This window comes from Epargyreus clarus, unplaced genomic scaffold (assembly GCF_041222505.1).
Source record: "Epargyreus clarus isolate Ecla_fem2 unplaced genomic scaffold, WU_Ecla_fem_2.2 ptg000032l, whole genome shotgun sequence".
NCBI lineage: Eukaryota > Metazoa > Arthropoda > Insecta > Lepidoptera > Hesperiidae > Epargyreus > Epargyreus clarus.
In genome coordinates, this window is record NW_027332237.1 from 10389953 (window position 1) to 10406792 (window position 16840).

Sequence of the window (16840 nt, forward strand, 5' to 3'; positions counted from 1 at the left end):
AAATATTCGCGATGTTGCCACGTGGCCGTGTGGTTTAGTCGCAAATGTGGTTCCCGTGTAGTGTGTAGCCAGTATCCTCGGGAGAGCGGCACGTCGTGCGTTCCGCTGGGACGTCATTGATATCGTTTATGAGTGACGTTATTGATTCGCTTTTGAACTGCTGTATTTGGGGCAAGTTGTAAGCATTTGATGCGTTTTTAACCGACTGCGGTTCTCAATTCGACTGTACTTTTTATTGTTATTTCATAAATAAACCCAACGATAAGGGCTACATGATCTTGCCTATAGACATTTGCAACACCAGAATAGTCTCCACCGCGTCGCCGGCTTTCGAGAAGATCTTTCTGCACGTTTTGAAAAAACCCCTAGTCAGCGGGAAATATGACTCAAGAATGTAACAATCAAAAGTGAAGTATGCTGCCGACCTTCCTCAGTAAAAAATTGAGACCTGTGACCAATAGTAGGACATAAAAAGAAAATAAAAAAGTTTACCAGAGAAACAACGCATTTTTGGGGCGGGCAGACGACGCAGACGGGCTACTTGATGGAAAGCAGTAACCGTCGCCTGCGGACATTTGCAACCCCAGAGGAGTCGCCAATGCATCGCCGGCTTTGGAGGAGAGCTCTTCTTACACCTTTTTTGAAGAGCCCCGTGTCATATGTCAAAAATATTCATAATAAGATGTCTGCCGTACCAAGGATCGAACCTGAAACCCTCTAAGTAGTAAAACATGCACAATCATCACTTTACACATTTACTTAATTCAGAAGTTTATTATTAAATGGTACCTACTTACAAATCAGTAGTTAAACAACAATAGCTCGGTAGGCAACGCCGCGGGGCGTCAATAGAGACTTTGGGGTTTCTCTGGACAGTAGTAATGATTTTTATTGTTATATTAATCTACTGCGGTCAATATGATACTTAATAATGATTTAATAAATACTTTTGATTTGATTGCCATAAAACTGTAGAGAGGAAAAATATCCTTTGACTGAAAAATGCTTTTTTACCTATAATGCATGACGCCGTATTTTTTTAAGTTATAATTATATTAAATTTCATACAAAAGGGGACGTTGGGGATAGTCAATCCAATAATATGTAAAAATGTGTAATATAATTTACAATAATTTAGTATTTTTTATATAACATTTTTTCTTATATTTTTAGTCATTCTTATTATGCATTATAAAATAACAATATTAATTATTTTAATATTTACCTAAGTATTGAAATGAAGCGTTGAAGTGGGTGATTCTATCGGCTATTTACTTATGATTGATTACTATACGCATAACATTTTATTTAAAAAATCCTCAACATTAATCAAAATCCGTCTATAATCATTATAATCCATTGTAAACACGACGCCTCCCGACATCTCAATCGGTGTCCCGCTGTGTCCCGTGAAGTCCCGTGACGTCACGCTGCGCCCTTGTCCGCGGTCGTTTATCGGTAAGGGTTTGTCGTGTAGAGTGAAATGTTTAGCCAGTAGCCCTTAGAGAGCTAGTGCTGGACGTAGGCCGTAGAAAGAGATTTTTTAGATATTGTTGTTTTTTTGGCTAATGTCAAGTGCAATAGATGAATTGCTACTAAATAACATCTCATACAACATTCACAATAAAGGAATGAGAAAAGTTTAGGCTACTACGTCGCACAATATGTTATAATTAAGAGTGACTATATAAATAACGAGCTTTTGCCCGCGGTTTCGCTCGCGTTACGTAGTAATATTTTCATCCCCTATTTTATCCCCTTGGGGGTAGAATTGATCAAAATCCTTTCTTAGCGGATGCCTACGTCATAACATCTACCTGCATGCCAAATTTCAGCCCGATCCGTCCAGTGGTTTCGGCTGTGCGTTGATAGATCACTACGTCAGTCAAGTCACCTTTGAGTTATATATATATTTAGATATCTTGCCCTCACTTTTTGCTGCAAGTATTGTATAATAAATAAGGAGTGGTGCAAAAAATATAAGCGGTTATCTAAATTAGTCTTCAGAGGTGTGACATAGGTATCTATGACTGAAAAGTGACCACCCGAGTGATCACATAAAATAAAATTTTCTGTATGACTGTTTGTAACACCCATCACGCAAATGTCTTATGTGGGTTTCAATCCTTTGCATTGTTGGACACTGTTCTTTTGCTACTACTACACGCTATTCTAATACGGATGCGTATTCGCCAAGGAGTATTTATACGCATGTGTACATTTAATTAATCATAATCCTTAATGTAGTAACGCCTCCGAACATTTCACTCGGTGTCCCGCTGCGCTGTTGTGCCACCGTCGTCGCCTAGGAGGGGGTAACGTCGTAAACTGAGCGATGACTACATTGATAACTTAAGATATGTGTATGTAAACGATGAATATGTATGTGTTGATAGTGGTAGTTAAGATTTATGCACATAGATAATTGTGTATATATCATACTTTTCTATTTTTATGAGTGTTGTATATATTTACCACGCGGTTCTGTCGAGTAAAAAATAGATTAATACGTCTTATATGTTTACATATAATACCAGTTAACATCGGTTCAGCTGTTTCGAAGACTAGCCTTAAGAAACGTCAATTATAAAATTTATATTTATCGTGAACGAATAAAATTATTTTTGAAAGTACACGCATATATTTCTATTTTTTTCCGTAGATAACTCTATTCTTTAAAACGTGCATATGTGGCGTAGTTTAAGGTTTATACATTTTTACACAGGAACTCTTATGTTTTAGGATAGGGTATAAAGTAAGTAGCATATACCACTCCCCTTAAAATCATATTGTAGTTAATCAAACCATTAAGTAGACGCGTGAGAATGAAACACTATAGCACCGTCTTGTATAAAATGAGATTGATATTTCACCCCCAATTTGACGCAAGTGCGTGCATTCTCACGAGCGGGCGTGGAAGTGGCATCGAAACTTGGTGCGAACGCCACCTGACTGTTCGCACGGCACTTAACACCGGATTGGAAGGGGAACCGGATTCCAAAGCAGAGATTTGTCCAAATGTGATTTGGATTATGGTGACACAGCCGTTCCTTGCAGCAAAGTAGCAGTCTATTGTTTCAAGCAGTACATATGAGGACCTACCGCTGTTATATCGTTGTTCTTAGAACAGAGTTGTGTTATGTTATGAACGAGACTTTATCGCTCTTTATGTGTGCCTTATTTAAGCAGTTAGGTACTTATACTATTGAAAGTAAATAGCAATTATAGATTGGTATGGATGCATAAAAATGCTCTGTGATTGTAGTGTAGATATTAGCACTCTTTTTCAATCATGCATCAAAACTTTCGTATCTAAATCTTGTTTGATGCGTTAGATGCTGATGCATTTGGGTTTAAAGACTGACATAGGTTCTAAAATCAGATCTCTGAGATTCCAATCCCATCCTTAGTTGATTACAGATTGTGAAGTGGACTTTAAGGCCTTTACTAATTAAATATTATGTCGTATTGCTACAGTACTGCCAAGCAGTCACTGCATTTGATCATGAACATTAGTACAATTTCCAACAGGTGTTTTTATGATCGCATTAACCCATTATTGACCATAAAATCGCTCAAATGGTTCACAGTCGCCCTCGGGCGTGACTGCAGCAACGCACATTGAGACATCAAATTTATTTCACTTTAATAAACGCAAATATATATGCAAATGTTATACAAACAAATTCATTGCAACTCACCCTTTGCGAAGATGTAACTGGGTGTGTGTTTTACGTTTTGAAAAGGGGTTCTGTATATATATTTTTTCAAACGTTTTTTATATCTTATTATGCACAATATTGCAAATTTTAATACACATTTTCACACGATTTAAATACCGCGTTCTTTCACTTAGAAGCCCTGTTTTGGGTGTCTTGTAGTACCTTTCAGTAATAAATAATGAATGCGTATAAGAAGGTACATAATGACATGCATTTACATAAAAAATATCTACAAATACCTTAATGTTACTTTCTTATGTTATAGACCGATAAGGTTTCACTCACACATAATATGGCAAATATTCATTTAATTCATAAAAAAAAAATTACTTGTTTAGCAACGATCCCAAAATTATTTTAGAGCCATACGGATCACTAAAACTCGAAATTCGTGGCATATTTACATATGAACGGGGGCGGGGTGAGTCGGGTAATCCGGGTAAGTAATTCTCTCTGAGTAAGTAATGCGTTGATAAATGAAATTAAATCGCACAAACAAGTGCTGCGCCATCCGCCCCGCGGCTCCCCTTTCACGCGGTCTCCTTGTAAGAGCCCAGTGATGTGCCGTTTCTGTTATCGGTATTTTATGCGGTATATGCATTTTTTTAAATTTTAAGCAGATTTCAAACGCGTCATACGTGATTTACACGGATATTTTTTTTTATGTAAGAACTCTACATATTTAGAAATTTCGAGATAAACTATTCCTGGTAAATACCGCTATGTATGCGAAAGTTCTGTAGCAATAATTTCTTCGGTACTGAAAATAGTTATGTATAGTCATTTTTGCAACTATGCAACATAAAAAAGCTAGTATAAATTATAAACAAAAATACGAATCACCTAAAATATTTCGATAATTGTTTTTTATTTATGTATTTCGAACACCAAAGTGGAATATACACTAACTTAAATTATCGAAATGTTCATGCGAATAACCCATCCCTAGTCCAAACTTGGCAAAAAGCACAACGCATTTCGACATGTGCGCGCCAATCTGTCGCTGCAACTCGACTCTCGAGTACATCTCCCGTCCATCTCTAACGCGTACATCACCGAATACACCCATCCCGCTCGCACACGCTGGGGTACACACCCCAGTGTACGGATCACGCTTGTCTCGACTACTTAGCGACGTAACTATTATCGCATCGCATGTTGCGATGTGCGATTGTTTACGATTGTCCGATTCGATTGTTGTTTGGACTTGGATTGTTCCTTGAACTTCATAAAATTTTTAATTCATAAACATAATGCCTGGCCGGTCAGTATTTGATTGATTGAATTCCTCACAACTCTTGCATCTCGTTTTCATAATAGAGTACTTCCTGAAACAAAAAATAACTTTGTACGAGTAAGTGTTCAATAAAATGTTATAATTTCGAACTACATCGTAACTTAACACAAATAAGCTGATCACTCCAATAGAAACAGCATAATAGCCAAAAAGCCAATAGACGTCAGAGCTCAACGCACGCTGGACGTTTTAGTCCCAACAAAATATCAAAGCCACAAGCAGTGTAATGTGAACGCATATTTCACATCATTAAAGGCGCCGAAACGCATCGCGCACGTTTATCTAACTGAAATTAAGAACGAAAACATTTTAAACGCACTATAAATTTTTGTAGACGAGCCCGACGCGCGTGGGTTGCCAGCGTTCGGTTAAAATTTTCCTACGTTTTTTTTTGTTTTGAACATTAAAATATTTTTTTGCTAATTAATTAAATTATAAAAAAATATAAGGAGCAAAAATTAAATGGTTAGTGAATAAATTGCATTTTATTTTGACGGCACTTTTACTATTAACAGAATATTTTTTCTTTACTTTTCTTATTCTTTTTTTTATTTATTCCTTACGTTTATCGCCCTTTTAACTCTCCTATTTACACCGTATTATAATAAAATTGTAGTATATAAAAAGCATGATATATTATAGAAAAAAATGTGTGTACTGCTCCTTTCATGCAAATAAATAAATAATATTTTTCACAAAATATTTTTCTAAACACTTTCCAGTTACCATCTACGACACTGTAAGGTTATGTTTTTTTTCCACAACTTCTTGACCCAAATCCGGGGTAAGCGTCAAGTCGCTGACAACACCAGACCAGTCACATGCGCGGGCGCCGCTCGCTCGCGTCTTCCATTAGCGCGTTCGTATTTAGAACGGCAATAAATCAACGGCGCCTGCGCATCTAACGCAGGATACGTTTTGTTTCATGAAGATTTTATACTCTGTTGCGATATGATCTTGTTGGTTGGTATTTGACTGTTTGTATTATGGTTGTATGGATTTATGAATATGTGGATGTTGGATCAGGTGGATCTTGGATTTAAGTTTTTGTATGAAAACTTTGATATAAGTTGAAGAAAATCGGCAGCGTTACGAGGACTCTTTTTCAGTATGAGTAAATGTTTATAAATTTTCTCGCATACATTCTAAATTTGTCTCTAGTCTTTAAAATAATTTCATATCTTTTAACGGGACGTTATGGTTACGGACTTTACAGGGTGTTAAAAAGTTACACCGTAAAAATATCTAGGTCTGGATTAAAATTTAAAAAATATGGTACAGTTAGCTCTAAAAGTAGATGAACAGCTTAAGTAGCTTGAGAAGACTAGCACAAAAGTTGATGAACGTCTTAGAATGACATCATCAATATATTAAATTTTCGCCTACTAAAAATAAAATGGAAATCCCCAATGCTAAACGTAAAGTTGCTAGGGTTATAAATACATAAATTAATCCCAAAATTTTAGATATTTCCTAACGAACTCAACTCCCACATGTATCATTCCCAGATTCTCCACAATGTCTAAGCACCCATGAATTACACGTATCAGTAGCTCCAAAGCACGTTCCAACGTGAACTGGTCCTCATCAGCTCGTTCCGCCGACTGTTTTGTACCCCATTAAAAAAATGACGCCTACAAACACTTCCCAGGCAAGAAATATTTAAGATAAACCTATCTTAACCTGTCACTCGTCGAGGAGGTCCGCCGTTATCAGGTCTTTACCCCGCAAACGATACAATGCGCTCACAACACACTATGTTACATTACATTAGAGTACATTATTGTAACATTGGAGCGAACGTTACATTTGTGCACGGTCGCATTATACTCGGATGACCAATCGCAGGGCCGGGTCAGTAATTCCAAATTTGAATTCCCGGCGCTCCACCGGCGCCATGTTGGTGTTTTGTTTTTTAAATGGGTTTTTGTTTTGTTTTGTTTTTTTTCTAATGCTTTGTTTGTTCGATGTCCGCTGGATTTATGTGTGATGATTGTGTATTGAGTATGATTTATTTCTTGATGTTTTCTTCTGTTGAATCGCGCTGTCACATGTCGTATTTTGCAGACTAACGAGTTGTGGGTTTATCTAGGTTTGTCTGAAACTATTCAGATATACAAAAGAAGTGTATCTTGTATAAAGTCTTAAATTTGTCCGCATTAGTCTTTCAGCAGATCGATACAAAATAAAATGGGCATTGTCGTAATAGTTATAAAAGCAAGCAACATAGCAAGTTAATTAAATATTGTTAAAAAAATGTGTATATTTACAATTGTAATTTGGTTTGGATTTATACAAAAAGTACGTTATTTAAGGCATTTAAAATAACAACCCAAACTAATACCAAGGTTCGGAATTCCTTATAATTTCGCGACTACAACATAAGCCGCTCACAAACTTTGATTGTTTGTATTGAATCTACACGTTCAATCATACGGCAGTTTATAATTATACAACCGAAAGACGGGATGTTCGGAAGAGGTACAGCCGAGGCAAACATTTGCACAAGTTATAATTGGATCCAACTAGGGTCCCGGAAGACGCCCGTCGTGCACTTTTTAATTTGCAAATCATTTTTTCGCTCGAGTGTACTTTGCCAGGATAGCGGGATTGGGCGCTTGAGTTTTGTTTATTTTTGTTATTTTTTTTTTGTGTATTTTGTGTATCGGCAGAACATTGACACAGATTGATGAAGATTGGTTACATCGGATAGTTTTTTGACACACATAATAAGGTCGCAAATTTAGAATATACTGATAGTGGTTGAAACTTAACCTCGACATCGTCCTGTGAGTTCTTTAAAAAATGTTTCGAAAGAGATGCGAAGTCTACCAATGCGCACTTGGCCAGCGCGATGGGTTATCGCCTGAATCCCTCTCTCTCTCTGAACCGTGCCCACCAGTGGGACGACATAAAAAAGCCAACCAGTGGGACGAGATAATAATGTCGTCTTATAGGTTACACAAAATGACATCACATTAACACATACTACATTCACATCTCATAAAGTTCTTTTGGTATTAAGCCAATGCAGCTTCTTTCTTTCTCCTTTTCATCAACTTTGCAAATAAATTGAAAAGTCAGTTAGCCAGTGATTCGAGCACACAGCTTGTGTACACAGAGCGACGCGGCTTGTTAGCCGGTTAGCCGGAGCGGGCAAATCCGGATGAAACGCAAACACACCGTGTTGACGATGCCGGGCAACGTGGAGCCACTGAGTTATGATTTAAACTGAGATACTTTTTTTAGTAACTAGTTTATACTGAAAGTAGAAAAAAGATTAAATATAGTTCTGAGAATAATATGTCAAAGGGCCAAGTAGACGCTGCTGTCCTTTTACTTGGTGGAAACCCTTAGCCGCCGTGTACGACACTCAAGTTATGGGGTGGTCTATTCGTCTCCGAAGCTACTTGGTAAAATTCCTTTGATGACTAAGTTGGAACGCCTCGTATCAGTGGCTTTCCCTTGCCAAATCCCACAAACCAAAACATAGCAACGCTGACACTAAAGGCAAGGATAGGTAAGTGCCTCATGAATCCAAACATAGAAGGTTCTACCTTTAAGTGTACTACAAAACATAGCAGCGCTTAACACTGTTCTTATAAGGCAGGAAGTAGGTAGATGCCTCCGAAATCCAACCATAAACGGTTCTACCTATAAATATATTAAAAGTCAGTTAGCCAGTGATTCGAGTACACGGATTGTGTACACAGAGCGACGCGGCTTGTTAGCCGGTTAGCCGGAGCGGGCAATCCGGATGAAACGCAAACACGCCGTGTTGACGATGCCGGGCAACGTGGACCTTGGGCAAAGTTATGATTCAAATTTAGATCTCAATACGAAGTTACTTTTTATATAAGAAATTGTAAACGCGATCCATATGTTAATGAGTTCGCGGTTAGATTGCAGCTAAAAAGTTGGTAGAACCGTTTGTGGTTCAACTCTGGCCTTACCACCGGTCCACCTATTTCTGACTTTTAACAGCAGTGTTAAATGGTGTTGTGTTCTGGTTTGAAGCGTGTTGTAAGGGTGACATAGGATTTCGAACCATTACAGCTTAGTACTTAGGAATAGCGTATCTGCCGACATCAGTAAAGAAGCTTTCTTCCATCTTTCAAATTACAAATGTCCATAGGCAGCACTATCCGCTTACCATCCGGTGGATGCATGCTTGTCTGCTCTCCGATATTATTATTAAATGAGCTGAAGAACAAGTAACAACGAAGATTATAATTGTGATTATGAACGAAGAGTTCTACCACATTATTTTGCAATACGATACCATCACCCACGTACTAATTCTGACAGGAACACAAACCGTCCGGGGCTTAGTGTACCCTCTAATACGTATATAATATGCAAAAACATGTCCACCGATTAAGTGTTAAGCCCTCCCCGAGGCCACGGCCAGACCCTACGCGGAATGGACCCGAAGTCGATTGTTTGCGTATCAAATGCTTTGCATTATTCATATGGGGAAACGGTTGAGTGATACAATATTTTTTGTAAGGATTAAATTCGCAAGTTGAGTTTATATGTTAGCATGTGTATTTTTGTGTTTCCAATACCGGACCCCGGTCTTCCTTTATACACATATAGATTTTATAGATCAATATATAAAACGAGAAAGACATATTTGTACATAAATGTTTTATCCCTATTGTAAAAACATCATTCGTGTTGGTGGTAGGGATAAGTTGGTGCTCTATTAACTACATATCGTAATTTGTGAATATTGTGCTGGTGACAAGTTCTGTGATTTTTTTCTGTTGGGTATTTATTTAACACATTAGCAAATTGTCATCAAAAAGATTAAGAATGCCATCAGGCATTAAGTGGACATTTTGTAATACATTTTTTTATTTTGAGAGTTATTAAATAAATACAAGAACACGAACGTTAATTTTACTCGGCATTGCGTATATTTTTTTATTTTATTTATTTATACATTTATTTCAGACAATAAAGTCCATATCTTATATACCTTACAGACTAACATACTTACTAATATATTAATATATCATCTTGTTGAAATCAATTGATCCATTTTAACCCTGGATTATAAATCTAAATAATCAGACCATAATTATTTACGCACATGAATTAAGGTCCTCAGTAAGATAGTCTACAAAAAGTACCTTGTTCCAGCTACTTCTGCCTGTGCGGATGCCTAGGGCGGGCGGAGAAGGCGGGCGAGGCGCGCGAGAGCATCCAGACCTTGCTGACAGTTTGCGCTGACTTGTGCCATCCTTGCGATGCTGATATTGTGAGTATTTTTTAAATTAAGGAAAGAAAATAGAAATTGCTTTGTCTTCAAAAGAATATTTAAATTTAGTTACATGGGTTTCTGTTTTTTTATAATCTATTAGAAAAGTGTGCAGTCCACTGATGGAAAGTAGCTACTGCCGCGCAGTGACATCTGTAATCAAACCCATATAAGATTACGTGCCGTTACCCCCGAGGACTAAACTGGAATGGAAAACATATCACGAACAAGTCGTCAATTCCCTTGGCCTGTCAATCACTTGAAAATCTTTCTCCTCATTTGGTAATTTCCTTCCATTGATACAGCCAAAGTATTGAGCAATATCTCGCTTATGCTAAGAGCTATCTTACTGCAATCTTTACTTTAATATTCTTTCTCTGTATTGCCTGTTATTTCTTTTAAGTTATGACCTACTTCAGTTGCATTAAGTTAATTGCACGGCCGGCATTGTTCCATTCAAATGTATAATTTGTTCCGTATTATTAGCAATGGGAGGAGGATTCCGTTATGATTTACGTAGGTGTGGGTGTTTTAGCTACTGTTTCTTTGTGTGCCGTCCTACTCTAGGTATGTGCCAGTTGCCAAAAGTTTTGTTTGTAAAACATTGGTCTGAAAATTTTCTTTTGTGAAAGACAAAAGTGGTAGTTGTAGAAGCATTCGCAATTAGTAAGACACAATATAATATCCGAAGATCATATGCATTTATCGAAGGGAGTTGTTAATTTTCAAATTTGGACAGATTTAGATTATTTTTACTAATACTTTCTCGAAGACATATTTAAAATTTTCTGAATTTCGTTTTGAAGAACGTTAAGGCTTTTGTTCCGAAAATGAATACCAAAATATGATACATTAATACGATCTTTTTAAATGTAATATTCTATTTGCCTAACTAGAGATAGAGCAAAGAAGTAGTGTAGTTCGGACGCTATCCTAATCTTATATGTATCGGTAGAGGAAGAACAGTGACAAAACTTTGTCTATCTCAATTTATCACTTGTCATATCTACCTTACACCGTGTCAAACAGTATCCACAGTTTAAGTTCATATTTTGATTCCACTTAAATATTCATAAATTTATGACAACAAAAAGCAGTGATAGCCTAGCGGTTAGAAACTCGGTCTCGTAATCGAGTATTCCGATGTTCAAAAAGTTATGTAAAGTTAATCAATTTGCACTTGGCCAGCGTGGTGGACTATGGCCTAATCCCTTGTGAGAGAAAATCCGTGCCCAGTAGTGGGACGGTATGACAGTAGTGTGTTGATGATGATAGTGATGATTCACAACTTTTCTTCTGCTTTAATCAGGGTTCAGAGCGGCTCTCGGCGAAGCAGTCGCTCCGTTGCGCTCTCGGCACCAGCGTTCTCGGTTCCCGCGCGGAGTTCTGCATGCTGTTCGACCGCGGTGCGGATCTCGGGCAATGCGGGGACTTTGTTCGCGCCGCTCGTACCGCACACCTGCTGCGAGCGATCGCTGAGATGGACCATCAGATTGTGCAGGTATGTATCATTTTAGGGGTATACCAGAGTGAAGTTTAGCGAAGAAGTCTCTTTGTCACGCTCTCGGCACTAACGTTCTCAATTCTACGTGCTGTTCGATCAATGTTGAGTGTTATGTGGCCTACAATGTGCTCATTTTGAAATAAGACTAATAGCTAACGGTATGAAAATACAAATCAAATCGCTCTGATCGACTGTGCGTCAAATTTATTAGTATTTTTTTTTGTAGCGAACAACTGGCAACCTGCAAGCGTTAGGCTAGAATATTAAAACTACTTATAATATAAATAAGCGATTTTAACTTTTTGATCACAATGGTCCGTTTAAAACATTTCACAATTTTTTCATACAGTCTGTTGATTGAAAGAGGTTTGAAATCGCCACACTTACTTTGTTACCGTTCAGTCTCGAAGAAGTCATCGAATAGAAAACGTTCTCCTATTCGCCGACAGATTTATTCAGAGAATAGTGTCCTTTAAACTAATTTTGGTCCGCGGACAATTTACTATAGTATTTTTGGTATGAGAAAACCAAATCACATCGTACCGTAATCACGTCCAATAACAGACAGCTCGATTCACCCTCAGTTTGTGTAAATAAAGGAGCGATTACTAATTAAGAGGCGAAAGCAAATACGACGGGACTTGAATAAATTGCACGGTTCGCAGAGATGTTTTGTTTTACGTAATAAAAGTAGTGAAAGAGTACTAAGCTTAAGTGATGGTAAGGTAGAATTACTTCTACTGAGGAGGTGCCACCGGTATACCTGTGTCTATCGTTAAGAAGACGTGCGTTTTGGTGGGAGAGTGTGGGTGCTGTCTGACTTATATGACGTTTGCTATTCATACTGTACAAAATCTCTCCACTCGCCCATGGACATTTATTACCAGTTCCAAATAGAATTTCATAAAAAGTATTAACTCTTGTAAACTAAATAGGAAAGTAGCGAATTAACTAAGAACATAGATCAGCACTTTGATATTTCTGATATTAAACAAAAATAGACGTCGCGAGTATGCGGCGGTGGAACTACTTCAAAAATTATCAATACAAATAAATACTCTCGAAAATTCAGTTTTATAACACAAAATATGTAAGACGAAATAACAATACAAATACGTACAATTTTCTCCAATACAAGAAATTAACAGTAAAGGATTAATCCTTTACTGTTAATTTCTCACATGGAAATATTAGACGTGTCTTGTCAACTATATACCATAACGACACGTGTACCGTATAGTAACGGATATCATCTACTTGTCCTATGATATAAAGGTATACCACAGAGGCACGTGTACGGTATTGTGTCGATTGCGGATCGCTAGCTATCGAATATGACAGTGGTGACAGCTGTTAGAGAATGACACAATGGATTGATTGGTGGTGTGTGACGTAATACAGTGAGCTTTCTAGTGGTTTGAATTTAGACTTGTAACTGGGGTCCGATTCCTGCGTCCCGGGAAGCAATTTTTTTCTTTGAAAATGCTTTAAATATTTTTTTTTGTTGTTTTCGGTTTGTTTGTGGGTTAAGGGAGACGTTTTAAGGTACCTGAGAGTTCACCATAAAAATGTCAATTGTATGTAAAGTCTATCATTAAGCTCTTCGCATGCTAATAGTGCTGTAAAAGCCTGAAGCGATGACATATGTATTTACATAATTTATTTTTATATATCTTTATACGGTGTCTAGTTAATCTAATATTAAATAGCAGTTCCACACCTAGTCAATGCTTTATCTAAAAGATATTGGTGATAAAAAACTAGTAAACCTTTTTGGTTTTTAAATTAAGATATTATTTATCACAAATTATTTTAATTCTGCATGTATTCGTGGTTCATAAGATACATTAATTTTTTTAATTCTTTATAGAAAATGATGAAAAATTGTTATATTTCTAAACATAATAATTATATGTTTCCGTAGAAACAGTAAGTATTTCAAACACTTACCAACGCGCTCCCAACTCCGCAGTATCCGTTCTCTGTATTTGCACAGTATTATTGTATTCGTCGGTAATTGTTTGTCCATCCACATACACTTGTTTGTACTGTCTTACGGTGTTTGTTCTGTAGTTCGCGGGGAGGCCGGGGTAACGTCCCCGGGGACGCAGAGTGGCTCGGGGGGATGCGATCTGTTTTACCGAGTATGTATCTAGTTTTAAGGATAAGATAAGGGAATTTAATAATGTTGTAATAGGGCGTATTTTTTACGGTTCCACCAAAGAATGGGATACTATTACTGAGCTGTCTGTCTGTCCGTCTGTTAAAGTCTCTATCTATTGAATCGTAATAGAGAGGCACTTGATATTTACAGTGTGTGGAAAATTACATGGCTGCTTCAGTACGCACTAGAAGTAAAAAAAATAAAAAGAAAAGGGGACCATATAATCAACCGGCGTCATTATTCGTTTCTCAGTAAAACTATTAAACCGTAATAATTATGTACACACAAAATTTTCACAGGAGTTTTATACGAGTTCAACTCGCATTCTACTCTTTAATTTGAAATCTAACTATAAAACTCCTTTTATACTCGTTATTTTATATATTTTTGCAGTTTGTGTGTGTTTTTTTATTTATTACGCGACACGGCATTGCTATTTTGTCTAATCCTAAAAGAAATGTGCACTAATCCGGCATTCTAGAAATTCAGTCTTCTCTACCCAATTAAAATGTGGACGTTTCGTGGGTTAATAAATACAAATATACTGTCACAGTGACATTCACTACATCGATCCGTAATCGATACGACGCCGGCACGTGTCACGTGTCGCGCTAACCGCTGCCCAATTTAGGTGGAATCCACTGATTTGATTATGGGAAATTATTGTTTTGCCACAAGAAGGGTCATCTTACCCTTTGTGTTTCCGTTGGATTCTCAGGCTGTTCTATTGATGATTATATTGTTCTCGTATAACGCATAGCAGATACAAATACATTGAAGCCACACCAGAAGAATTAAATATCCTACATACGCTCGTTTTTATAAATCAATCTATCCAATATTTTGCATACCATTCGACAAATAGGTACTTCATATTATAAATTCGATCTTTTATACTTAGATTGATGATCGATAACGGGTGAAAGTTGAATGCTTTTGCTGTAAAATTATATTATGATAAAAGATTTAATAAACCCTATATTTGCATATTTTTCGAAAGGTTTCTTTCTGGGTGTCTAGGCTTTGAGAAAGTGCATTCAAAGTAATTTATTATAATATAATATCTATTTATGCTGTCCAATATGGACTTTTAAGGGCTATTATTTTTGTGCATTCTCTACTAAATAAGGCAAGCAGTCATTGTATAAAAGACTGCATTTTTATTCATACCATACATTAATTGTCTTTACAATAGTACATTACAATACGAGGACGAAAAATTTTTTTCTGACAAGTGTGAGTTTGCAGGCCGAGCCGCAGGCGAGGACTGCAATCACACGAGTCAGAAAAACATTTTTCGTCCGCGTGTTGTATAAAATTTTATATTACGGGGTCGGAAATGGGGGTTTTGCGCACGCGAAGCGTGCGTAAAACGTCCATTTACGCGCGCCGTGATATAAAATATTTTAATTTACCTATGACACAAAAATACAAGAAAAAAGTCATTACTTTTCACAAACGTTGAAAAATTAACTACACCGTCAATTATAGCTAGTTAGTTAGTTACCCGCTCGTTACGCGTAAGTAAATAAAGATCTTCAAACAAAAAAATTTTAACAAAAAAATAAAACCGACTTCTATGTCACTACAAAGTAAAAAATAATTGAAATAAATGTTGGTTTAGTACATATTTCTGAAGTCGGCGCTCAATATATTTCGTTTGATAACAGCGTGTCCAATATGAGCGCCGACTTCAGAAATATGTACTAAACCAACATTTATTTCAATTATTTTTTACTTTGTAGTGACATAGAAGTCGGTTTTATTTTTTTGTTAAAATTTTTTTTTTCACCCTTTTTAGTGATGATATGCTAACGTTTGTATTAATATTATGTAAAATTGTATAAATGTGATCATGAATAAAGGTAAGGTCTGAATAGATACGGATTGGACCCACCCGCTCGCAGGGCGCTGCCGCGCCCTTCTCGCTTAGTTTTATATTGTCTTATATGTTCCAACCTAACCTAACCAATTCAATACGAAACACTACAGGCGAAGCTTTATGAGATACTAATTATTGGCTAGGTTAGGTAGGAACAGATAAGTAAATAAATCAAACTAGGTGGTAAAACTCTGCGAGTGAACCGGTCCAATTTACCTTAATTCAATAGTTAAGAAAAGAAAAAGGAGTTGATGGTCAAATTTTTCATCATATATCTCTGTCTAGCTACTTCATTACAACAAATGTCTAATCTATATACTTTACATGTGAGGAACCTCTGCATCATCAGGATTGAAGGATTGAAGGTCATATCTTCCATCATATGTCTCTACTCAAAGACCTTATCATATATTCGTAAGCTCCAAATGCCTAAGTTGTATGGTTGAGGCAGGAGGCACTTCTGCATTATCAGAGTTGAAGAGTAGAAGGTCAAATTTTCCATCATACATCTCTACCTATCAACCTTATTGAATATTCATAAGCATCAAATGCCTAACTTGTATGGCTGAGGCAGGAGGCACCTCTGCATTATCAGAGTTGAAGAGTGGAAGGTCAAATTTTCCATCATATATCTCAACTTATCGACTTTATTAAATATCCATAAGTTCCAAATGCCTAACTTGTATGGTTGAGGCAGGAGGCACTTCTGCATTACCAGGGTTGAAGAGTTGAAGGTCAAATTTTCCATCATATCATGATAACCTAGACACTCAATGTTCATTTTAAGTTTCATGAGAATTGAGTGGGCAGAAGGTAAGTTGTCATAAAATATGTAAAAAGCAGGGGTAGTGATGATGAGTTCCACCCCATAACTTAAATTCTAATCATCAGAGCGTACTAATGTTAAGGTAGGAAAGTACCGCAACGAAACACCCTTTCATATGAAAAAAAGAAAATTAAAATTGGTTAAGAAATACTCGACTTATTCAAGTTTATATGAAATCG

The 16840-nt window shown here is 36.8% G+C and overlaps 2 protein-coding genes across 2 annotated transcripts in view; one reads left to right on the forward strand and one right to left on the reverse strand.

The window, feature by feature from the left end:
• Positions 1-16840, reverse strand: part of LOC140755020 (G protein-activated inward rectifier potassium channel 3) — a 502832-nt gene that overhangs the window by 159410 nt on the left and 326582 nt on the right. The window lies entirely within an intron of this gene.
• Positions 1-16840, forward strand: part of ssp3 (short spindle 3) — a 74229-nt gene that overhangs the window by 43427 nt on the left and 13962 nt on the right. Inside the window, exons 16-17 of the mRNA XM_073090113.1 lie at positions 10168-10285; positions 11595-11786. Of these exons, the coding sequence (XP_072946214.1) occupies positions 10168-10285; positions 11595-11786 (310 nt within the window). The remainder of the gene's footprint in view (positions 1-10167; positions 10286-11594; positions 11787-16840) is intronic.